The sequence below is a fragment of the Tamandua tetradactyla genome, chromosome 5, assembly GCF_023851605.1.
Source record: "Tamandua tetradactyla isolate mTamTet1 chromosome 5, mTamTet1.pri, whole genome shotgun sequence".
Taxonomy (NCBI): Eukaryota; Metazoa; Chordata; class Mammalia; order Pilosa; family Myrmecophagidae; genus Tamandua; species Tamandua tetradactyla.
In genome coordinates, this window is record NC_135331.1 from 142,565,202 (window position 1) to 142,592,517 (window position 27,316).

General features: G+C 38.1%; 1 protein-coding gene across 4 annotated transcripts in view; it reads right to left on the minus strand.

The window, feature by feature from the left end:
- SNX14 (sorting nexin 14) overlaps positions 1 to 25,499 on the minus strand; it is a 136,077-nt gene extending 110,578 nt beyond the window's left edge. For 2 of the 4 annotated variants that reach the window (XM_077162358.1, XM_077162357.1), the window contains exon 1: positions 24,770 to 25,499. In XM_077162358.1, the coding sequence (XP_077018473.1) occupies positions 24,770 to 25,083 (314 nt within the window). In that variant the 5' untranslated portion in view covers positions 25,084 to 25,499. The remainder of the gene's footprint in view (positions 1 to 24,769) is intronic. The other 2 variants (XM_077162360.1, XM_077162359.1) reach the window with 2 other exon arrangements.
- Positions 25,500 to 27,316: the final 1,817 nt, after the last annotated feature.

Here is a 27,316-nt window from a genome sequence, read left to right on the forward strand (position 1 = left end):
AAAAACACGAAGGAAGGCGGGCCATGATGCCTCAACAGCAGAGTTCTCACCTGCCATGCAGGAGAGACCTGGGTTCAACTCCCAGTGCCTGCACATAAACAAACAAAGAAACAAACAAACAAAACACAACGGAGACTTAAAACAGCAGATGTGAAGAGGCAGAAGAAAAAATTAGTGAACTAGACAGAACATCTGAAATCCTACACATTTAGGATTTAGTTCCTCAGGGAACTAAATGACAACATGAACTTAACAATTATACATATGTCCTAGAAGGAGAAAAGAATGGAAAACGGCAGAAAGAATAATGGGGGAGGCGAGCCAAGACAGCGGCTTAGCGAGGTATGGGATTTAGTTTATCCTCCAGAGCAGCTAATAAATAGCCAGAAACAGTACAGAACTACTGCTGGGGCCACGTCAGTGACTGGACACACAGCGTACCCCAATCTGGACCAGCTGGACTGGCTGCAAGCCCACCAAGAATCATGATATCCCCAAGACGCGGAGGCAGGCGCCCCTCCCCAACAAGCTACTTTCCAGAGGGGAAAGGAAAGGGACTTTACCAGCAGCAGGGGCTGAGTGCAACGAAGCTCTAATTATGGAATTAATTCACAAATTCTGACTACTAAAAATAGGCCACAGCTCAGCTGAACCTTGAGTAAAAGCAGAAGTCACTGGTTTTTGCCCTGGCACAGAGGCGGCAGGGCTAACAGAAAAAGAAAAGAAAAAAAACAGGTTTTTTTTTATCTGAAAAGGTCTGGGCCCCAAAGGAAAGAAGGGGGCACATAGGACCTGGAGATAAATAGAGCAACGTACCAACTTAACCTCTTCACCGGCAAACCCAAGGAACAGGTTCCTGCTCTGAAAAAGAATCTTCTTTTTGTGGTTGTGTTTTTATACCTTGACTACTCTTTAGATACAGCTGGAAGACTTTTCAGGCTCCAATTGCCACAGGTATAGGCAGAATTGAGATTGTTTTACTGTTTGTCTGGAGCCTGTGACTTTTCCAGGAGAGGAGTGGGGCCCAGCTCAGGTGGAATTCCTCCCTCAAGGAATTCAGACCCCAGGGTCTGGAAAATTGAAGCAATTAAAGCCAGCCTACAACCTCTCCTCTGTCTCAACCATGCCTCCAGCAGGGAGAGTCTGCTGAAGTTAAAGGCAACACATCACATTATGCTGGTGGGACCCGCAGGCAGAAAACACCACATACTGGACAGGATAGGAAAACTACAGAGTCCAGAAACTTCACAGGAAAGCCTTTTGGACAGGATAGGAAAACTACAGAGTCCAGAAACTTCACAGGAAAGCCTTTCAAACTGCTGGGTCTCACCCTCAGAGAAAACTGATGCAGGTGACTCTTTTCTCCTGAGAGGAGGCCAGTTTGGTCAGGAAAATCTGGCTGGGGCCTATAATACCTAAGTAGACCCTTCTAAGGTGGTGGGCGGGGGAGGCACCATACAGACAGGGCAAGAAACAAGAAAACAAGAACTGAAAAATTCTGATTTGTTACACAAAACCTAAACTAGAGGACTAGAATAAGCTGAACTGAATGTCAAAGAACAGATAGACAAGGTCATCAGCAAGAAAATCCTAGGTAAAAAAAGTGAAAACAATCTCCAGAATAAGCTAATTAAAGTAATTAAATGCCTAGACGCCAGCAAAAAATAACAAATCATACAAGGAAAACTGAAGATAGAGCCCAGTCAAAGAAACAAACCAACAATTCAAATAAGATACAGGAATTGAAACAATTAATTCAGAATGTTCGAACAAACAAGGAAAACGTCATCAAAAAATCGTATCAATTATTCTCACAAGCAGCATGGACAACCAAAGCTATAGGCTGAGCCCCCCAGTCTTGGGGTTTGTTCATATGAAACTTAACCCCACAAAGGATAGGTCAAGTCTACTCAAAATTTAGGCCTAAGAGTCACCCCAAAGAGAGCCGTTTTCGTTGCTTAGACGTGGCCTCTCTCTCCAGCCAACACAACAAGCAATCTCACCACCCTCCCCCTGTCTACTTGGGATATGACTCCCAGGGGTGTGGACCTTCCTGGCAATGTGGGACAGAAATCCTGAATGAGCTGAGACTCAGCATCAAGGGATTGAGAAAACCTTCTCAAACAAAAGGGGGAAGAGTGAAATGAGACAAAGTGGCAATGGCTGAGAGATTCCAAACAGAGTCGAGAGGTTATCCTGGAGGTTATTCTTACGCATTGAGTAGATATTACCTTGTTATTCAAGATGTAATGGAGAGGCAGTTTCAGGAGGGAACTGCCTGAAAATGTAGAGCTGTGTTCCAGTAGCCATGTTTCTTGAGGTTGATTGAATAATGATATAGCTTTCACAATGTGACTGTGTGATTGTGAAAACCTTGTGTCTGATGCTCCTTTTATCTACCTTGTCAACAAACGAGTAGAACATATGGAATAAAAATAAATAACGGGGAAAAATGCTAAAATAAATTTAGTTTGAAATGCTAGTGATCAATGAAAGCGAGGGGTAAGGGGTATGTAGGGTATAATCTTTTTTTTTTCTTTTCAGTTTTCATTTTATTTTTCTATTGTCTTTTTATTTCTTTTTCTGAATTGATGCAAATGTTCTAAGAAATGATGAATATGCAACTCAGTGATGATATTGTGAATTACTGATTATATATTAATGTTTTATTTGGTTTGTTAAATTTCATAATTAATAAAAAACATTTAAAAAAAATCAATGAATTGAGGGAGGATATAAAGAAGGCAAGGAATGAACAAAAAGAAGAAATTGAAAGTCTGAAAAAACAAACCGCAGAACTTATGGGAATGAAAGGCACAACAGAAGAGATGAAAAAAAAAAACAATGGAAGCCTACAATGTCAGATTTCAAGAGGCAGAAGATATGATTAGTGAACTGGAGGATGGAACATCTGAAATCCAACAAGCTCAAGAAAATACAGGGAAAAGAACAGAAAAATATGAGCAGGGACTCAAGGAAGTGAATGACAACATGAAGCACATGAAAATACGTGTTGTGGGTGCCCCAGAAGGAGAAGAAAAGGAAAAAGGAGGAGAAAAACTAATGGAGAAAATTATCACTGAAAATTTCCCAACTCATATGAAAGACTTAAAATTACAGATCCAAGAGGTACAGCATACCCCAAATAGAACAGATCCAAATAGAGGTTGTTGGGGCCCAGAAGCAGGCCTCTCACTGTTGGCAAAACCACATCAGAATAACCTTTGAGGCACGGCCCCTTGGTCTCCTGTGAAATGAGGTCCAGCCTGTATGCACCTTATCTAATCTGGCCTTACTGTGAGAAAGTTCTGCCTCTGCAGTTTTAGGCAGGTTGTTCAATGCTCACTCAGCTCTCAAGGATGCTGACTCTGGAGCCCAAAGAGAACTGTACAGAAAACATTCTGATGACAGGTACTGTGAACCAAACTTTCTCAGCTCATAATGGAATGAAGTTGGAAATCAATAATAGACAGAATGCCAGAAAATTCACAAATATATTGTGCCAATCTGAATCTGTGGTGGAGGCCAGAAAAGCCATGCCCTTTGATCCTCATTCAATATTGCTGGGTGGGAGCATTTTGACTGTTTCTATGAAGATGTGACCCACCCAATTGTGGGTGGTAACTTTTGATTAGATGATTTCCACAGAGGTGTGTCTCCACCCACTGAAGGTGGAGTTGCTTGCTGGAATCCTTTAAAAGAGCAAACATTTTGGAGAGAATCCTTTTTGGTAGAGCCACATGAAAGCCTGCAGACGCTGCCATGTTCGCCACGTGCCCTTCCAGCTGAGGGAAAATGTTGAACATCATTGGCCTTCTTGAACCAAGGTATCATTCCCTGGATGCCTTAAATTGGACATGTCTATGGACTTGTTTTAATTGGGACATTTTCTCAGCCTTGGAACTGTAAACTAAATTCTTGTTAAAAGCCATTCCGTTCCCGGTATATTGCATTCTGACAGCTAGCAAACTAGAACACATCTGGAGGCTCAACAACACACTCTTAAATAACCAGTGGATCAAGGAAGAAATTACAAGAGAGAAATCAGTAAATACCTTGAGACAAATGAAAATGAAAACATGATATATCAAAATTTATGGGATGCAGCAAAGGCAGTGCTAAGAGGGAAGTTTACTGCCCTAAATGCCTATATCAAAAAATAAGAAAGAAAAAAATCAAGGAATTAACTGTCTACTTGGAAGAACTAGAGAAAGAACAGCAAATTAATCCCAAAGCAAGCAAAAGGAAAGAAATAATGAAGATTAGAGCACAAATAAATGAGATTAAGAACATGAAAACAATCAAGAAAATCCACAAAACCAGAAGTTGGTTCTATGAGAAAATCTGTAAGATTGATGAACCCTTAGCAAAGTTGAAGAGAGGATGCAAACAAATAAAATCAGAAATGGAAGAAGAGACATTACCACTGACCCCACAGAAATAAAGGAAGTAACCAGAGGATACTATGAACAACTTTATGCTAATAAACTCAAAAAGTAGATGAAATGGACAACTTCCTAGAAAGGCATGAACAACCAACACTGACTCAAGAAGAGAGATGACCTCAACAAACCAATCACAAGTAAAGAACTGAATCAATCATTAAGCTCCCCAACAAGAGAAGTTCAGGACCAGATGGCTTCACATGTGAAGTCTACCAAACATTCAAAATAGAATTAGTACCAATACTGCTCAAACTTTTCAGAAAAAAAATTGAAGAGGAGGGAAAGCTACCTAACTCATTCTATGGATCCAACATCATCCTCATACCAAAGCCAGACAAAGATATTACAAGAAAAGAAAACTACAGACCAATCTCTCTAGTGACTATAGATGCAAAAATCCTCAACAAAATTCTTACAAATTGAATCCAACAGCACAATAAAAGAATTATACACCATCACCAACTAGGACTCATCCCAAGTATGCAAGGACGGTTCAACAAAAGAAATCAATTAATGTGATACACCATATTAACAAATCAAAGCAGAAAAACCACATGATCATTGACTGATGCAGAAAAGGCATTTGACAAAATTCAACATCCTTTCTCGATGAAAACACTTCAAAGGATAGGAATAGAAGGGAACTTCCTTAAAGTGATAAAGGGAATATATGAAAAACCCACAGCTAATATCATCCTCAATGGGGAAAAACTGAAAACTTTCCCCCAAAAATCAGGAACAAGACAAGGATGTCCACTACCACCACTGTTATTCAACATTGTGTTGGAAGTTCTAGCCAGAGCAATTAGACAAGAAAAAGAAATACAAAGCATCAAAATTCGAAAGGAAGAAGTAAAATTCTCACTGTAGATGATATGATACTCTATGTTGAAAACCCTGAAAAATCCACAGCAAAACTACTAGAGCTAATAAATGAGTACAACAAAGTGGCAGGTTACAAGATCAACATTCAAAATTCTGTAGTGTTTCTATACACTACTAATGAACAATCTGAGGAGGAAATCAAGAAAAAATTTCATTTACAACTGCAACAAAAAGAAATCAATTAATTGATACACCTAATCAATCAATTAATTGATTCCTAATTTATTCCTAATTTAGGAATTAGGATTTTGCTAATTCCTAATTTTGCTAATTTATTCCTAATTTAGGAATAAATTTAACTAAAGATATAAAAGACCTATACAAAGAAAACTACAAGAAATTGTCTTAAGAAATCACAGAAGTCCTAAATAAATGGAAGGCCACACAGTGTTCATGGATTGGAAGACTAAATACAGTGAGATGTGAAGTCTACCTAAACTGATTTACAGATTCAATGCAATACCAATTAAAATCCCAAAAACTTACTTTTCAGAAACAGAAAAACCAATAACCAAATTTATCTGGAAGGGCAGCATGCCCCAAACAGCTAAAAGTATCCTGAGAAAGAAAAATGAAGTCGGTGATCTCACGCTACCTGACTTTAAGATATATTATGAAGCTACAGTGGTCAAAACAGAATGGTATTGACATAAAGACACATATGCTGACCAATGGAACAGAATAGAGTGTTCAGATATAGACCCCCTCATCTATGGACAACTGATCTTTGATAATGCAGTCAAGCTAACTCACTTGGGACAGAACATTCTCTTCAACAAAAGGTGCCTAGAGAACTGGATATCCACATGCAAAAGAATGAAAGAGGAGCCATATCTCACACCCTATACAAAAATTAACTCAAAATGGATCAAAGCCCTAAATATTAGATCTAAGACTATAAAACTGTTAGAAGAAAATGCAGGGAAATATCTTATGAATCTATGAAGTTTTCTAGACCTTACACCCAAAGCATGAGCACTGAAGAAAAAAATTTAAAAATGGGAACTCCTCAATATTAAACACTTTTGTGCATCAAAGAACTTCGCCAAGAAACTAAAAAGACAGCCTACAAATGTGAGACAATACTGGGAAACGATGTATCAGATAAAGGTCTAATACCCAGAATATATAAAGAGATTGTTCAACTCAACAATAAAAGACAAACAACCCAATTACAAAATGGGCAAAAGACTTGAACAGACTTTTCTCAGACGAGGAAATACAAATGGCCAAAAGGCACATGAAAAGATGCTCAATTTCCCTCGCTATTAGGGAAATCCAAATCAAAACCACAATAAGATAGAATCTCACACCCACCAGAATGATCATTAACAATAAAACAGAAAACAACAACTGCTGGAGAGGGTATGGAGAATGAGGTACAGTTGGTGAAAATGTCAAATGGTACATCCGCTGTGGAAAGCAGTATGGTGGCTTCTCAGGAAGTGAAGTATAGAACTGCCATATGACCCAGCAATACCACTGCTACGTATCTACTTAGAGGACACGAAAGCAAGAACACAAATGGATATATTTGCACACCAACGTTTATAGCAGCATTATTTACAACTGCCAAAAGATGGAAACAGCCCAAATGTCCATCAACAGACAAGTGGCTAAACAAGCTATAGTATGTACATATGATGGAATATTATGCAGCTGTAAAACAGAATAAAGTTATGAAATATTTAATGACATGGATGGACCTTAAGGACATTAGGCTAAGTGAGATTAGCCAGAAATAAAAGGGCAAATACTGTATGGTCTCACTGATATGAACTAACATTAGTGAATGAATTTCAGTTGGTAACAGAGACCATCAGGAGATAGGGTAGATATAGGGTAATTGGAGCTGAAGGGATAGATACAGATTGTGCAACAGGACTGATTGTAAAAATTCAGAAATGGATAGCACAATACTATCCAACTGCAATACAATAATATTAGAACACTGAATGAAGCTGAATGTGAGAATGACAGGAGGAGGCCTAGGGCACAAATGAAATCAGAAGGAAAGATACACAATAAAGACTGAGATGGTATAATCTAGGCATGCCTAGAGTGTACAATGATAGTGACTAAATGTACAAATTTAAAAACGTTTTGCATAAGGAATGCAGGGTGTTGAAAATAGATGGTAATTAATATTTTAAAACTTTAACTTATGTGCGAGACTAAAGCAAAAAATGTTTATTTGGTACAAAACTTATATTTTGACTAGTGCGTTTCCTAATATAACTTATGTGGACAGCTTAATTGAACACCATAAATGGAACCTTGAGTAGGGCATGAGATCTTATAGGTTTGTCCAGAATGATGCCTCGATAAATCCCAAATGGATTTACACAGTGAATAAAAAATTATTTGCAAAGTCCCCTTGGGGGAATGGTGGGAAAGGGGTAAAATTCAACTTCCCCAAGTGGAGAATTCTTGATATTCTCACAAGCAGTGGGGATAACCAAAGCAATAAGCTGAGCCCTCAATCTTGGGGGTTGTTCAAATGAACTTAAACCCACAAAGGATAGGCTAAGCCTACTTAAAATTAGGCCTAAGAGTCACCCCCAAGAGAACCTCTTTTGTTGCTCAGATGTTTTGTTGCTCAACACGACAAGCAAACTCACTGTCCTTCCCCTCTCTATGTGGGACATGATTCCCAGGGCTCTGAACCTTCCAGGCATTATGGGACAGAAATCCTAGAATGAGCTGGGACTCAGCACCAAGCAATTGAGAAATCCTTCTGAACCGAAAGGGGGAAGAGAGAAATAAGACAAAATAAAATGGCTGAGAGATTCCAAACAGAGTTGAGAGGTTATCCTGGAGGTTATTCTTATGCATTAGAATTTAATTAGAATTAAAATAATTACGCATTTAGTTAAGGCGTAACAGAGAGGCTGGAGGGAACTGCCTGAAAATGTAGAGCTGGATTATCTCCACAGGGGTATGGCTCAATCATGTGGGTATTAAACTTGATTAGATGAGGACATGTCTCTACCCATTCTACATGGGTCTTGATTAGTTTACTGGAATCCTGTAAAGGGATTATTTTGGAGAAAGCTTCAGAATGCTGCAGAACCACGAAGCAGAGAATCCACCAGCCAGTGATTTTTTTTTTTTTTTTTTTTTTTTTGCATGGGCAGGCATCGGAGCCAGTGACTTTTGGAGATGAAGAGGGAAAACGCCTCCCAGGGAACTTCTGGAAGCAAGAGGCCTGGACAGAAAGCCAGCAGACACCACCATGTTTACCCTGTGCCCTCCCAGCTGAGCGAGAAATGCTGAACGTCATCAGACTTCCTGAACCAAGGTATATTTCCCTGGATACCTTAGAATGGACATTTCTATAGACTTGTTTTAATTGGGACATTTACTCAGCTTTTGAAGTATAAACTTGCAACTTATAAATTCCCCTTTTTAAAAGCCACTGCATTTCTGGTATATTGTATTCCAGCAGCTAGCAAACTAGAACAAGGGACATGGGCTGTTCTGGGTGTTCCTGCACGCTCTTTTTTTTTTCCCCATGGGCAGACACCAAGAATGAAACCCAGGTCTCCAGCATTTTGTACACTTCTATTTTTATTCTTCTATATATATTCTTGGAGTAATGAAAATGTTTAAAATTTGTGGTGCTGAATGCACAACTATGCAATGACACTATGAACCACTGATTGTACACTTTGGATGTTTATATAGCATGTGAATATATTTCAATAAAACTGCATTTAAAAAAAAGAAGGAAGAGAAAAAATCAAGGAATTAACTATTCAACTGGAGGAAGTACAGAAAGAACAGGAAACTAATCCCAAAGCAAACAGAAGGAAAGAAATAACTAAGATTACAGCAGAAATAAATGAAATTGAGAACATGAAAACAATACAGAAAACCAACAAAACAAAGAGCAGATTTGAGAAAATCAATAAAATTGAGGGACTTTTGCTAGGTTTACCTAACAAGTCCAAATTAAAACACACAGCTAGCATCATACTCAATGGGGAGAAACTGAAAGCTTTCCCTCTGAGATCAGGAACCAGACAAGGACATTCAGTGTCACCACTGTTTTTCAACATAGTGCTGAAAGTACTAGCTATAACAATTAGACAAGAGGAAAAAAAAAAAGGCTTCCAAATAGGAAAGGAAGAAGTAAAACTTCCACTGTTTGCACATAACATGTTACTACATGTCGAAAATCTTGAAAAATCTACCACAAGTTACTAGAGCTAGTAAATGAGTACAGCAAAGTGGCAGCCAAAAATCAGTCATGTTTCTACACACTAATAATGAGCAATCTGAGAAAGAAAACAAGAAAATAATTCAACTTACAATAGCAACCAAAACAATTAAATATTTAAGAATAAGTATAACCAAGGCCACAAAAGACCTATACACAGAAAACTATAAGAAAATGTGAAAAGAATCAAAGAAGACCTAAATAAATGGACAGATATACTGTGTTCATGGACTGGAAGAACAAATATCGTTAAGATGCCAGTTGTACCCAAACTGATTTATCCATGTAATACAACACCAACTGAAATTCCAACAACTTACTTGTTTGAAAGGGTAAAGTACTCCAAATAGTTGAAAATATATTGAGAAATAAAAATGAAGTGGGAAATCTCAAACTACATGATATTAAAAGTATAACACAAAGGTACAGTGGTCAAAACAGCATAGTACTGGCATAAAGAGAGATATACTGACCAATGGAATTGAGCTATGTGTTCAGAAATAGACCCTCTCATCTACAGACAATTGATCTTTGGATAAGGAGGTCAAGTGATCTCAAATGGGACGGTGCAGCCTCTTCAATAAACAGTGTCTGGAATACTGGAGATCCATACCCAAAAGAATAAGAGGACCCCTATTTCAGAACTTATACAAAAAATTAACTTAAAATGAATCAAAGACTTAAACATTAGACCATAAAACTTCTAGAAGAAAATATAGGGAAATATCTTATAAATCTTGTTAAAAAGAAGGTGGTTTCCTAGACCTTACACCAAAGGACAAGCAATAAAAAAGGAAATAGAAAAATGGGATATCCTCAAACTGAAACACTTTTTCACATCAAAGGAATCTGTCAGGAAAGTAAAAAGGTAGCCTACGCAATAGGAGACTATATTTGGAAACCACATCTGTTGTAAGGGTTTAATATTCAGAATATAAAGAGGTTCTACAACTCAACAACAAAAAGACTAACAGTCCAATTTTAAAATGGGCAAAATACTGGACAGACGTTTTTCAGAAGAGGAAATACAAATGGCTCAAAAATAAATGAGAGCAGTACAACGGTGGCTCAATGGCATAGTTTTTGCATGCCACAATGGAGACCCGGGTTTGATTCCCAGTGCCTGCCCATGAAAAGAAACAAAAATAAAAAAACATATGAAAAGATGCTCAACCTCACTGGCTATTAGAGAAATGCAAATCATAACCACAAAGAGATATCATCTGACACCCACTAAAATGATCATTATCAAAAAAACAGAAAAGGACAAGAGGATGTGGAGAAAGAGGCACATGTATCCACTGTTAGTGGGAATGTACAATGATACAACTGCTCTAGAAGGCAGTATGGAGGTTCCTCAAGAAACCATATCTGGATGAAAAAAGCATCAGACACAAGATGTTCACAATCACATATTCATACTTTAAAAGCTACATAGTTATATGGTCTTCTTCAAGAATCAAGTCTAGTGGAACACAATTCAACAGTTTCAGGTACTTAATGGATAGCACAATACTACCTGATTGTAGCATGATAATATAAGTACACTGAATGAAGCTGAATGTGAGTATGGTTGAGGGAGAAGGGCTCTAGGTATATATGAAGCCAGAAGGAAAGACAGAGGATAAAGACTGAGATAGTAAAACTGAGGAGTGCCTACAGTGGACAATGCTGTGATTAAATGTACAAATATAGGACCACCAAAGCTGAGCCCCCAGTCTTGGGGTTTGTTCATATGAAACTTAACCCCACAAAGGATAGGTCAAGTCTACTCAAAATTTAGGCCTAAGAGTCACCCCCAAGAGAGCCTCTTTTGTTGCTCAGATGTGGCCTCCCTCCAGCCAACACAACAAGCAATCTCACCACCCCCTGTCTACATGGGACATGACTCCTGGGGGTGTGGACCTTCCTGGTAACGTGGGACAGAAATCCTAGAATGAGCCGAGACTCAGCATCAAGGGACTGAGAAAAACCCTAGAATGAGTTGAAACTGAGCATCAAGGGATTGAGAAAATCTTCTTTCCCCAAAAGGGGGAAGAGTGAAATGAGACAAAGTGGCAATGGCTGAGAGATTCCGAACAGAGTAGAGAGGTTATCCTGGAGGTTATTCTTACGCATTGAGTAGATATCATCACCTTGTTATTCAAGATGTAAGGGAGAAGCTGGAGGGAACTGCCTGAAAATGTAGAGCTGTGTTCCAGTAGCCATGTTTCTTCAAGATGATTGAATAATGAAATAGCTTTCACAATGTGACTCTGCGATTGTGAAAACCTTGTGTCTGATGCTCCTTTTATCTACCTTGTCAACAGACGAGTAGAATATATGGAATAAAAATAAATAATAGAGGGAACAAATGTTAAAATAAATTTAGTTTGAAACACTAGTGATCAGTGAAAATGAGGGGTAAAGGGGTATGGTGGGTATAATTTTTTTTTCTATTTTTGTTTTATTTCTTTTTCTATCATCTTTTATTTCTTTTTCTGAATGGATGCAAATGTTCTAAGAAATGATGAATATGCAAATAAGTGATGATATTGTGAATTACTGATTATCTATGTTAATTTTTACTTCATTTGTTAATTTTTTTAATTAATAACTAAATTTTTAAAAATGTACAAATATAAAAACGTTTTTGCATGAGGAAGAACAAATGAATGTCAACACAGCAAGGCACTGAAAATGAAAGGTATAAAGGTTAAAGTACAATTAGTGGAAGGTAGGGTCTATAGTCAACAGTAACATAAGTAATATGCTTCCACTGAATGTAACAAAGGCTTAATGGCAAAACTAAATGTGTCAACAAGAGAGGGGCTTGGAGAAGGCATATGGAGTCTACATGGAAGAAAAGGAAATGTCTTCATATAGATTATGGTGACAAAGGTAGGCCCTTTGTCTTGAGACTTGTACTTAAATGAAACTTATTCCTGTAAAAGAGAAGCTAAGCCTATTGGGCGGGCCGCGGTGGCTCAGCGGGCAAAGTGCTTGCCTGCTATGCCGGAGGACCTCGGTTCGATTCCCGGCCCCAGCCCATGTAACAAAAACGGAGAAACAGAATACAATAAAACAAGAAAATGTTTAAAAATGTTTCCCTTTCTTCCTTCCTTCCTTCCTTCTATCCTTCCTTCCTTCTCTCTGTCTTTCCTTTAAAAAAAAAAAAAAAAAAAAAAAAAAAAGAGAAGCTAAGCCTACTTATGATTATGTCTAACAGCCACCTTCAGAGAACCTCCTCTCTGCTCAGATGTGACATCTCTCTCTAAGCCAACTCAGCAGGTGAATTCACTGTCAACCCCCTAAGAGGGACATGACTCCCAGGGATGTAAATCTCCCTGGTAACATGGGAAATGATCCCCAGGGATGAGGCTGGCCCTGGCATCGTGGGATTGAGGAAGATTTCTTGACAAAAGGGGGGGAAAGAAATGAAACATAGTAAAATTTCAGTGGCTGAGAGACTTCAATTATTCTTATAAGCAGTATAGATATCTCTTTTCAGTTTTAGGGTACTGGAATAGCTAGAGGGAGATACCAAATACTATTGCACTGTTATCCAACAGCCTAGATTCTTGAAGATGACTAAATAAGTAAAGAACTTTTAAGGTGTGACTGCACTCGCTTTATCCAGTTATGGACAGATGAAAAAAACAAAACAAAAAAAGACTAAATAAATAAAATGAGGGAGAGAGGTATAGGATGTTAAGGGTGTTCTTTTTTACTTTTATTCTTATTTTTATGTTTTATTTTGGGAGTAATGAAATGTTCAAAAATCAACTGTGATGATGAATGTACCACTATCCATGATACTCCGAATCACTGACTGAAAAATTTGGATGATTATATGGTATGTGAATAAATAATATATCTTAATAAAATTGCATTTTAAACAAACTATAATTAGCATTCTTTGAGAATTGTATTCAAGAGCACAGGTTATCAGGGGATTGAGAGTGAGAAGAGATTGGGCAACCAATGACGAAAGAGTACAGGATGTTCAATAAGGCACAATGTAAAGATTCCTAGATTGCAACCTCTTATAGCTGTCACATCTATTTCTAAGTGTTAAGCATTGTTTTTAAATCCTGAGATGGTGTGCTCCTTTTGTAAAACACGGTATTTCCTTGGAACTTTGGGTATCTGTGTGACATCTGAGCCTCAGAGTTAAGAATTCTGTAGCCCTGAAAGTCAGCTTTACTTCATATAACTATTAAAGAAGCTAACAAAGAGGTCAAATTTCAGCTAAATACAGGAATGAAACAGACTTCATTAGGACTAAAGTAAATCGGAATACAGGGCCTGTGCTGGTTTGAAATTATTGTTTATCCCAGAAAACCTATGTTTTAATCCTGACCCAATCTTGTGAGAGGCAGCTGTTTCTTTTCATCCTGATTCAATATTGTAGGGTGGAAACTTTTTTGAACAAAATATCTTCACAAAGCTGTTGAGTGCTCAACTGTGCATGTGGTCTTCTGATTACACAGAGATGTGACTCCACCCATTCAGGGTAGGTCTTGATTAGCTTACTGGAATCCTTTAAAAAAGGAAACATTGTGGAGAAAGCTCAGAGTAGACAGGAGACTTTGAGATGCAGATGCTTGAAGAATAGTTGCCTCCAAGCTCACAGAGACACAGATGTTTGGAGATGCTTGGAATGCTAAGAGAGTAAATGCCTAGACATAAATCAAGCCCACCAGATGTCGACATGTGCCTTCCCATGAGAGTCTAAGCAAGCCAGAACCCACAGTTCTGTCCCAGAGGAGCTAAGTGAATGCCCACAGGCACTTAGAGAGGAAACCATTAGCATCAGAATCTCGAAGCAATGGAAATGGGAACAAGAACAAGCAGACGCCAGCCACATGCCTTCCCAGCTGACAGAGGTGTTCCAGACAGCATCAGCCTTTCTTCAGTGAAGGTAACCTCCTGTTGGTGCCTTAATTTGGACACTTTCATGGCTTTAGAACTGTAAACTTGCAATACAAAAAATTCCCTTTTTAAAAGTCACTCCATTTCTGGCATATTTCTTACTGGAAGTTTTACCAAACACAGGGTCAAAGACGATACTGTCTTCTTTCAGAAAATACTTGCAAGAATATTGGATCCTAGATTTTAAGATTTTTAACAGCCATACTTAGTCCAAAATTTCAAGTGTATTTCTAGATTCTGAGACACTGAGCTATATGTGTATAAGCTGGTATTTCCCTGGAACTTTGACTACCTCTACGATACCTAAGATTCAGAGCTGGAGTTCTGCAGCTCTGAAATCAGCATTGCTACATACAATAACAGTTAAGTAGCCAAAAAGGAGCTCAGACTTCAATTAGAGATAAAAATGAGTCCAATTAGGTTGGGAATAAAGTAAATCAGGATACAGGGCAATGATAGTGTATATACTCTAGAGCTTCACCTACTATATAAGACCAAAGGCAGAGAGGTTTATTGTGTCTAGAACCTAAATTTTCTTTAACACCCAATCTAATAAACCTGTCTATATAACTCATTTAGACAAACCAAACACGTGGCACCCAGAATGGGAACATGGCCTTGTAATTCTGTATAGCTTAATGTAATATCCAGAGCCATCCCAGACTACGGTGGGCTGATAATGAAATAGTATTGGTAGAGTCCCTTGTAGGACTGGAGAAAAAAATATGGAAATATTAAATTTTCCCATATGGGAAACCCCTGGTACTCTGGTACGCTCTCAAACATTAGGGACTCCCAAGAAAATAGGCCAAGCCCTTGATTTTGAAGCTTTCTCTTATGAAACATAGTTCTGTAGTGGAGAAACTAAGACTACGTACAATTATGCCTAAGAGTTGCTTCAAGGAAACCTCTTCAGTTGCTCAAATGTGGCCTCTGTCTTAAGTGCAACTCCGCAAGGAGAATTATTAACATCCACCCTACATGGGTCATGAAATTTAGAGGCAAAAGTCTCCCTGACAACAGGGGACATGACTCCCAGGGTTAAGTGAAATAAGCCAGGCACAAACGGATAAATATTTGATGATCTCACTGATAAGAGATAATTAGAATTAAGAAAATTCATGTAGTCAGAAACTAGAATATAAGTTATTAGTAGCCAGGGTGTGGGTAGGGAATGGGGAATTAATGCTTCAGTTGTACAGAATTTCTATTTGGAATGAAAGAAAAGTTTTGGTAATGGATAGTGTTGATGGTAGCACAACACAGTGAATGTTATTATTAGCACTGAGTCACATATTTGAATTTGGTTAAAGGGGGGAAATTTTAGGTTCTATATGCTACCAGAATAAAAAATTAAAAAAAAAAAAAAACAATGACTGTATAACTGCTCTGGTTTGCTAGCTGCCGGAGTGCAATATACCAGAAAAGGAATGGCTTTTAAAAAGGGGAATTTAATGAGCTGCTAGTTTACAGTTCTAAGGTCGAGAAAATGTCCCAATTAAAACAAGTCTATAGAAATGTCCAATCAAAGGCATCTGGGGAAAGATACCTTGGTTCAAGAAGGCCGATGAAGTTCAGGGTTTCTTTCTCAAGTGAGAAGGCACATGGCAAACACAGTCAGGGCTTCTCTCTCAGCTGGAAGTGCACATGGCGAACATGGCATCGTCATCTGCTAGTTTTCTCTCCTGGCTTCTGATTTCATGAAGCTCCCCAGGAGGCATTTTCCTTCTTCATCTCCAAAAGTTGCTGGCTCGTAGACTCTCTGCTTTGTGGTGCTGCAGCATTCTCTGCTCTCTCTGAATCTCTCTCTCCAAAATGTTTCCTCTTTTATAGGACTCCAGTAAACCAATCTAGACCCACTCAAATTGGTGGAGACATGCCATCCCCTAATCCAGTTTAACAACCATTCTTGACTAAATCACATCAACCAGGGAGATGATCTCATTACAGTTTCAAATATACAGTACTGAATAGGGATTATTCTACCTTTAAGAAACGGGATTTATATCAAAACATGGCTTTTCTTAGGGGGCATACTTCCTTTCAAACCAGCACAATAACACAAGCAGGAAACCCTAATGTAAACCACAGACTACTGTAAATAGTACAATTACAATATTCTTTTAATGATAATATTCTTAGTGCAGTAAACAAATTAACTACATTAACACAAGATGTTAACAATGAGTCTGTTAGACAGTAATACAGGAACTCTATTTTTCGAATGATTTTTCTACAAATCTACAAATTCTCTAATTAAAAAAAGTTACTGTAGGAAGAAAGAATGTAGAGGCAAGCAGATTTAGTGACAGAAGATAATAAAACCAATAAAAATACATTCTTCAAGCATGAGGGAGGCATAATCCAGAATGAGAGTAGGGATCTAGGGGTTGGGTTCTTCTACTGAATCAATCATAGAGCTAGAATGAGTAACTGGAATAAACTATTTTGCTCCTCTAGAACCTTACTGGACACTTACAACAAAAAGGGGAGTACTTGATGAAAGGAATGGCTGCTAATCTTTCACCAATTAGCTGTGTGTGCTAACCAGCAACCATCGTCAATTCTTCAGTTCCACCATGGTGCCAATCAAGCAGTGGGAACCTTTTCCTTCAAAACTTGGGGGTTGCGAAATTTAGTTGTTCTGGTGTTGCCCTGAGGGACCAGTGCAAACACTCACTTTGGTTTCAACCATCTCAGGCCGCTGCAGCATCCACTAGTAGCATCTATTGGAAGTTCTAAAAGGAGAATATTTTTTTTCCAAATAATAATTAAAAATAAATCTAATCTATCATTGAGGAATAAGGTACTTTGTGAAGGCAGGCATTTAATGAAATCTTTGTCAGATAATTGGCTGGATGCAGAAATAACAGAACTTAAATTCACCAACAATACACACCAAGTAATATACACACTGTGAAAGCAGTTAAGAAAATTACAGGCAGCACTAGCCCTCAACAAGCAAAAATCAGCAATCCCTGAAGAATGGGAGAACTGGATTTCTAGAGTTACCACTCTATAAAACTCAAAATGCCCAGTTTGCAACAAAACAAAATCCCAAAATACACAAAGAAACCAGAGGACTGTACAACACAATGAACCCTAATGCAAACTATGCACTATAGTTAGTAGTCAAGTTATTTGTTTCATCAATTCTAACAAAGATATAACACTAATGTAAAATACTAATAATAGGGAGGGTATATGGGAACTCTGTATTTTCTCCATGATTTTTCTGTAAGCCTATAACTTCTCTAATAAAAAAAAAAGCCTGCCATTTCCTCAAAAATTAAACATGGAATTACCAGATGACCCAGTAATTCCAATCCCAGATACCTGTACACAAATTTTCATAATAGCATTATTTACAATAGCCAAATGAGGAAACAACCCAAGTGCCCATTCACAGATGAATGGATAAACAAAACGCTGAATATATATTCAATGGATTATTCAGCCATAAAAAGAAATAATGTTCTGACACATGCTACAACATGGATGAAACTTGAAAATATTATGCTAAGTGAAATAAACTAGATATAAAACGACAAAGTTGATTTCTCTAATACAAAATATTTAGAATAAACAAATTCACAGAGATATTAATCAAAATAATGATTGGGGGAATGGGGTGCTTTGTTTAATAAGTACAGTATTTCTGTTTGGGATGATTAAAAAGTCCTGGAAATAGCGATGGTTACACAATGGTATGAATGTACTTGATGCCACCGAATTGTACATTTAAAAATGGTTAAAATGTAAATTTTATGTTATATATACTTACAACTCTTTTAAAAAGGAGGGAAACAATAAAATGCAAACGTAAGCCTTTTGTTTTCAAGGGCTGGAAAAGCGTATACTAGCTAGTAGTAAAAGGCCTCATAAGATCAGTTTGATTTCAAAAACCAAGATGCGTATGAACCAGTCATATTTGTATAAAATAATCTGATTCTGTGGCAGCAGAGAAAGGTCTTTGTATTACAAAAAACACCACATTCACCTTTTCCATTGGCTGAGAAACAAGGGCTAGAAAAATTCATACAAAATCCAACATAAAGAATTCTTTGGGTAGCCAAACAAAAAGATAAAACTTTAAGTGAAGGAAAAATCTTGTTGGTTTCAGATTTCTCTACAGCAACACTCAATTTCAAAGGACAGTAGAGCATCTATAAAGCTCTAAAGAAAAAAAAGATGGCCCAAAGCCTTTTGCCCAGCCACACTGTGATGTAAAAACAAAACCAACAGATAAAAAATTCTAAGCTTAAAAATTTGGGGTACACTGTTTCCTTAAACACTTCTTGAAGAAACCACTATTAGGGAAACTAATTAAAAATTAAAAGAATAGGGCAGTGCAATGGTGGCTCAGGGGCAGAATTCTCGCCTGCCCTGCTGGAGACCCGGGTTCAATTCCTAGTGCCTGCCCTTGCCAAAAAAAACAAAGAAAGAAAATTAAAAGTACAGCTAAAAAACCATGTACGTATGTATGGAACTAAAAAAACACTGTAAGTAATCCTTACTCAACTCTGAAAACTGTTCAAAACTGTTTATGTGTTGGTTCTATTCTTATATCATGTGTGACTTCGAGATACAAAGTCTCTGGGTCATGCCTTTTGCACTTCAGAAATTTATGGTTGCTCCACATTCTTCTGAAAGACATATTCACAGACAGTCATACAGTAAATTATGAAATGTATGTCCACATGATAATACACATCATGTATAATGTCCAAAGTCCACAGTCCATATCTCACATTAACTCACTTAGTGGTATAATCATCAACACTTTCAATTTTAAACGCTTTTCATTGCTCCCAGGATAAAAATAACTTGTAAATACCAAATAGAAAATCTAATCCTCCCTTTAACTTTCATTCCTCCCTCCCCATTATTTACCCCTGGTATTGCTGTGGAACTGTTGATACCTTCCTGTTGAACATAACTGATAGAATGCAAAAGCAGTTTTCTCCCTATACCCCAATATTATACACTCTTTGTACAAGATCCATACCTCTGAAGTAGTTCATGCAAGAACTTCTATTTGTAGGGATAATCAGTGGGACAATGGCTCTATACAACCCCTCTCAATCATGTTCATCTTCAATATGGCAATATTACTTATAGACCCACTAATCAACTACCTCCATTTCTATCCATTCACTTACATTTAAGTTCAATCTCATCAGCTAACCATTCACCCATCTCTAGCTTTCTGTATCTCTCTAGGCCACCTATATGCAGTATTACAGGCCTCTGAGTTTACCCTTACCATGATCATAAAAGCAAAATCATACAATAGCTATACTTTTGTGTTTGGCTTATTTCACTCAGCATCATATCCTCAAGTTTCAGCCATCTTTTCATGTGCTTCAGGACATCATTTCATCTTACTGGTGCATAATATTCCATTATATGTATATACCACATTTTGTTAATCCACCTGTCTGTTGATGGATACTTGGACTGTCTCCATCTTTTAGCAAATGTGAATAATGCTGCTATGAACAGCAGTGTGCAACTGCTGTGTCATGTTTTCACCTCTTCCAGGTATATATCGAGTAGTGGTATTGCCAGGTTATAGGGCAACTCGATATTTAATTTTCTAAGGAACTTCCAAACTGTCTTCGATAGTAGCTATACCATTATACATTTCCACCAGCAGTGCATAAGTGTTCCAATTTCTCCACATCTCTCCACATCTGTAGTTTCTTGTTTAATAGCAGTCATCCTTAGGTATGAAGTGGTATCTTACTGTAGTCATGATCTGCATTTCCCTTATAGCTAATAAAAATGAGCTTCTGTTAAGGTGCTTTTGAGCCATCTGTATTTGTTCTTCGGGAAAAATGCCCATTTATATCTCTAGCCAATTTTATAATTGGGTCATTTGTTCTTTTGTTGTCTAGTTATAGGATTTCTTTATGTATACAGGATATCAAAACTTTATCCAATATGATTTCCGAATATTTTCTTCAATTAATTACTGCTTCTTTACCTTTTTGACCATCTTTTGAGATGCAGAAGGATTTGATTTTAAGGAGTTCCCATTTATGTATTTTTTTCTTTTATTGCTTATATTTTGGGTGTAAAGTTTAGGAAGCTATGTCCTATTATGAGAACTTGAAGCTGTTTTCCTAAATTTTCTTCTAGGAGTTTTACGGTACTGGGTCGTATATATGTCTCTGAACCACTCTGAGTTAATTTTTGCATAGGGTGTAAGGTAAGGGTCCTCTTTCATTCTTTTGGCTATTGATATCCAGTTCTCTGATGCCCATATATTAAAAAGATTATTTTGGGTCCTAGTTCAGTGGATTGGGTACCTTGTTGAAGATCAGCTGGCCATAGATTTGGTGGTCTATTTCTGCACTCTCAATTTTATGCCACTGGTCAACACTTCTACTTTTGAGTGGCATGCAATGTTGTGACTGAACCTGTGAGACATTATATGATGCAAAATAAGCCAAAAACAAAATCACAAATACTGTATGGTCTCATTTATAAGTACTTTTAAGAATATGGGGGCCTAGATTGTAAGCTCTTCTGTAACATTTAGTCTGGAGCAGTAATTGTTATTTCTCGATTTTGAGAGGCTGTGTATATATGTATAACCTGGTATTTCCCTGGAACTTTGGGTACTTGGGTGACACCTAAAACTGAGAGTAGGAGTTCTACAGTTCTAAAGGTCAGCTTTACCACATACAACAACTGCTAAAAAAAACTGAAAAAGAGATTAGGCTTCAATTAAAGATAAGAATGAAACTGATCAGGTCAGGATTAAGGTAATTCAGAATACAGGGGTAAGGAACACATTGTATTTTAGAGCTTCATCTTTTCTAGGAGACCAAAGGAAGAAAATTTTATTTGTCCAGAACCTAAATGTTCTGTAGCACATAATCTAACTCAACCTGTCTGGATAGATCACTTAAACAACCCAAACACAAGGAGCGCAGAAGGGGAAAGAGGGCCTGTAATTCTGTATAGCTTAAAGTAATGTCCAGATACATCCCAGAGAATACTGACCAGATAATAAAAAAGTATTGGTAAAGTACAATGAGGAATGGGACAAAAAATACGGACCTATTAAACTTTACCACTGAGGAAACCCCTGATACTGTCTCAAATATTAGGGACTCTGAAGTCAATAGGCCAAGCCTTTGATCTTGCGGCTTGCTCTTTCGAAGCTTATTTATGCAGTGGAGAAGTTTAGCCTACCTATCATTATGCCTATTTTTCCAAAGGACCTTTTTTGCTACCCATATGTGGCCTCTCTCTCTCTAAGCTCAACTCCGCCAAGTGAAATCATTACCCTCCCCACTAGGTGGGACATGACATCCAGAGGTGAAAGTCTCCCTGGCAATGTGGGATACCACTCAATCCTGGCCAAAAGTATAACAATGTATCAGTGGCTGAGAGAGTTCAAGTAGAGTAGAAGGCTACTCCAGAGGCTACTCTTACACAAGCTTCAGTTAGACATTATTACCTATCATGATTTGCCAAACCCGAACCAAAATCATCCCTGCCAACCCTGAAGAATACCTAGGGCTTTATCTGAGAGTCTACAAAAGTTCCATGCACTAGAATTACTTACCTACAACTTCCAGATGGGTTCCTAGGCCTGACAAGGAGGAGCCAACCTCTCCAAAACATCAACTAGTTCCATCCCCCTATACCATATTATTAATAGCCCCTTCCAACATGAAAAAGTTAGAATAAGCAAATAACCCTAAAGATTGGGAAAAAGATCAAAGGTGAAGGTAGAGTTATGTAGAGAAAACAGGGTTTAACAAATGGGTACGATTACTGAATCATTATATTGATATTTCTTTTAAGTGTCCAGTATCTTGTTGTAGTTAGAAGTAAAAACCTAAAATTGTAGAACTGTAACCCATACCAAATTCTGAAATCTGTTCTACTAATCATTGTAATGTGCTTTGAAATTTATTGCTTTTTTATATATGTTATTTTTCACAATAAAAAAATATAGACAGTATTAGCTATTACTACTATGCATCTATATTTCTAATTACTTTATAATCTCTTATAACACACACTATGATTACCAAATAAATAAATCTATATAACTATATCTATGCTTTTAATTTATCCTAACACTGTAAAGATGACACCATAAGTGATTCTGAAAGTATAAAATGCTACTATACTGTTCCCACAAATCACTTATAATGGTCCAAAGGTAAAAGCATTTTTTCCATAGAAAGGATTCATAATTTTAATTTATATTGAAAGGAAAATTTATATACTAAAAACACCCTAAAGCTAAGAAGCTAAATGTTCTACAATAAAAGAAAAATTAATTTAAAAACAACAGTATTATTCTAAGTTTGACCATACATAAGTAAAGCTTCAAACTTTATACCCAACAATAGAGATTTTAAACTGGAAATTTCTTTTGAAGTTATTTATAAAAAGGAACCGGTGAAATTAATAAAAAAAAATTTTAAAGAAAAAACAAAAAATGAAGTGGTGAAATGCTTGTCTAGAAACCATTTATTTAAAATATTTATTGAGCATATCTTCCCATTTACTCTAATTCCATCCTAAGTCCCCAAAATCTATCTTTCTATAAATAAAGAGTCACTGGACTTCTGATAAATAACAGATATATAGCACTACCCATTGAAAGGGACATTACTTGAATAACAACAATCCAGAGGGAGTCAAAGCATATCCTAGCATATGCTTGTATGTAAATGTGAATACACACACATATTTTAAATAAAACTGCAATTATACACATTATATGCACTGTTATCCATTTTCAAAAGCTTTTACCTGGAAAAAGGGCATGCAACCATTCTTTTATTCTAAACAGTTCTATGATTTTTAAAAAATAACTTTTGCTGATTATAAGAGCAGCAAATCGAAAATACAAAAAATAAAGACAAAATCAATCTCACTCATAAATCCAAACACTCAGAGACACTCAGAGATAACTCCTACATGTACTTCCTTCTTTGCATAAACAAATTTAGGGTATAGATCAGACCATATACACAATTTTACTTTCCATGTTTTCTTGACAAAATAAAACACCAGATGCGACCTCAGAGATCTAGTATAAACTGCTTCTAAATGGTTGTCCACCTCTGGAGACCTAAACTGACCCAGTTCCACAGGAAACAAACTTAACAGTCATATAAAATTTGCATTTCTTTCACACTAAACCTGTTAGTCTGGCTTGAAATGTCTTCCAGATGACAAAAAGCAAGTATTTAATAATCAGTTTCCACTCTGCTAAGGATTCCACTCCTTCTACACTCCTACAATCAAACATCTTATCAGCACTCCATGCACACTTCTCAGTAAATTATCAATGGCTATTAAACTCAGTGATATTTAAACCCAGAATCAACTAACAAAAAAGTAAAGCAAATAGGGCAGAAACCCAACGTCAACATAGTCACAGGAAATGCCTACCTTAGAGCAAAATTTAGTTACCGAATTCCTTGTACATGCTTCCTCCTTCCTACCCTTGGGGATCGACTACCTCAAGAAACAGCCTAAGGCTTGCATATTCAAAATTATCATAGAAAACAGCACACAGTGCTGCAGCTGACCAACGGTCTTAAGATTTCTTTCCACCAAAAGCAAATCTGGAAATTTCTCTTCTACCTACTTCATCGCTAACATTTCTTGAAACAAATCGAAGAAAAGTTTATTTCAGGAGTAAAACCTTCTGATTTCAAAAGGTTAATTGAATCTACTACTTTTAACTTTTCAAAGACTATTTGAGGTCTTCTTTCTCTTCAGTCTTTCCTTTAGAATATTACAGTAATGCTGAGACGGGAACTATTTTGCCGACTTCGGTTCAACAAAACTTTATGACCGTTAGCTTTAACCACGGGTTAAACCGTATGGGTAAAGTTGGGGCTTCAAGATATGTGTGCGAGTGACTGTTTGGTGGGAACAAGGGGATTCTGTCTAAAACTGACACTGAGACAGGACCTTGAACCGTCCTGTCAGCTGGCCGTACTGCCCATGTACGGTCTCAAATTTAGTCGGACATATAAATTTCACACTCCTGAAAAACATCAACTATGGAGGACCAGGTCTTCATAAGCGGCTGGAAAAAACGTAACAATCGGGGCCGGGTAGCTTAGGAGACGAAGTCTTAGGAAAGGAGGCACTTCAGCCCACCCCATCGCCCGCACTTCCGGGCCCCAACCCTCAACCCCGCTCCGCGGAAGCTGCTCTTTCAGGCCACCTCGCAGACGGACCCGAAATTCCGCAGCTTCGCAGCCAGGGCAGAGTCCGCACGGTGAAGCAGCACAGGGGCCTACGGCGTTACCTGTTGAAGAGCAGGGAGGCGACGCTGAGGCAGAGCAGCAGGAAGCAGAACAGCGGATACTGGCGACAGATCTCGCGTCCCACGTCCAGCCTCAGGCGTTGTTTCAGCTTCTCCCTCAAGGTTCGCACCCACGGCATCATCTCCATCCGCGCGACTGAGGCTGACCTACAAACTGAGGCCGAAGTCGAGGCGACCCCCACCCACCTTCCGTGTCCCCGCCCCGCCAATGGGGCAGAGGACTCAGTGACCGACCGCGAACCTTCACCACCGACTGTAGTCTTCCGCGAACGGCCCCTGCGGCCCCGCGCGCGCATGCGCGGCCACCCCCTCCTCCAGCCGCGAGAAGCCGCAGGATGTGCCTGAGATCTTCACCTCGCTCAAGACGCTAGCGTACTACTGCTCCGCCCTCCTAGGCGGAGCAGCGAAGCGGTCTTTCAGAGAAGGCCGCATTCGGCCTTCTCCGGAAGTTTACTCCAGCACCCAGTAACCGCCGCAGGAAAGAAGGTTGTGTTACAGCACAAGAAAACCTTAGCCCCCCTGCAGCCCAGAGATCGCTAAATCCGCTGGGGACTATAATCTTTGCGACGCGAACCCGCGGACGGAAGCGTGCTCCACCCCCACCCGCCTCCTCTCCACAGTGCCAGGTTACAGAATGAGGACAAACCCAAGCACTGCGCGTCTTTGCGCGACGCCAAAGGGGTGGAGGAGGGAACGCCTTTGAGTCCCTTAGAAGGGGCGTGGGATGGGAGCGAGTAAAATGGCCATGAAATACAGACCATCAAACCCACCAGCCGCCACTACCGCGTCAGAACATCATTTGCTTACGCAATGGCGAGTGTAGATCCCGATTCATGCCGACACCCCGGATCTATCCAAAATTAAGGTGTTTGGACGAGGCGAGTTGGCAGATTAGGTTAAATTCCTCCTATAGAATCTCCTGGTGCTCTCCCTTTACAAGCTCGTAATTACATTTCTAAATTTTATTTCCCTTTTTCTCCACTGAGAGTTCCAGGAAGACATTATCGTAGTAATAAAGCTAAATTTTACTTAGGCGGCGCGCTAAGCACTTTAATTTTCACACAACCATCCCAAAATGTAGGTACACTCGTTTTTCCCGTTTTACAGCCAGATTAGTGAGGCATAGAGGAACTTGCTCAGGATAACACAGCTAGCGAGGCTGACATTTACGACTAGTCCAACACCAGAACCAGCTTTTTCGTGCTCTTATTTCTCTTTTCTAAGATCTTAACACTCCAACGTGGGGAGAGAGACACAATCAGATATGATTCAAACACAAAAACGTGGTCTATGTACAGTTTCATGTGCATTTGCCCATGTCATTATTCCGAAAACATGGCATTATTTTCATCACAATGAACCTATCATCACAAAAAACCATTCTTTATTCCATACTTGGTGACCTTTTTTATTGCTTTCTACTGATTATTACCATTCTAGATTATAAATCTAGGTACATTTCTAATTATTCTTGAGGATCAACTTTCAACTACAACTTACTGGCCAAAGGGTAAGAAACGTTAAGACTCTTGATACATACTGCCAGATTTCTTGCCTAGAACAGTTGTACCAATTCCACGGTAGTATTTAAAAGGGTACATTTCATTGGTTTTTCACCATTGTTTAACGTCATAAATAGACCTCTTGCTGCTCTTATACATTTTATACAAATTAAAAGATTAGTGAAACATCATTAGAAGACTTATTAGTCATGGAATATTCTATGACATCTCTTGTGTATATAAATATGTTAGGGATATACTGAAAATTTACATGTTCTTAGTGCCTACTATGAACTTGAGTACTTGTACACTTGCATTAAGTTAGCTTATAATGACGATCTTTTCTGCCTAAAACTTTTGCTTCCTTAAAGGCTTGTAACGAAATTACTACTGAAAGCCAGCGTTTTTTATCCTGTTCAAATTAGGTATCTTTACAACATCTAATTAAGACGGGGTTTCCAAGACTTCTAAAAATGATTTGTTTTAGAAGAGGCGATCAAAATATGCATCAAAATATGCTACTTAAACAACAGGCAACTTAAACTTACATACTGCTCTTACAGTTAGAAATGGGAAAAATTACAATTTCTGCCATTTGAAATTTTAAAATCCACACCTAAAATAAATTTTGTGGCTTTAGATGTCACCGAATAAACTTACTTCAAATGTTTTCTTTATACTTCTGTCCACTTTTACACAGACCCACATACTTTGAATTTTTTTTCAACCTTGTATTAAGTTTTGAAACTTCCTAGAGGTGACCGAATATTCACAACCAATTACTGCTCTAAAAACAGTTCCACCTCCTATTAGCTGTTTATCTTTGAACAGAATTAACTTGCTCTCAACCTCTGCATCCTCAACTCGAACTTATCTTCATAAGGTTTGGGGATTAAATTGGGGAATAATGTGCTTTTTAGATGTCTTTTGCACAAGCCTGATTAAAAAATAATAATTCAAATTATTTTATGAATGAGTGTCAAAATCTAGGCAAACCAATTACCATTATATGGATTAACAACCTAAA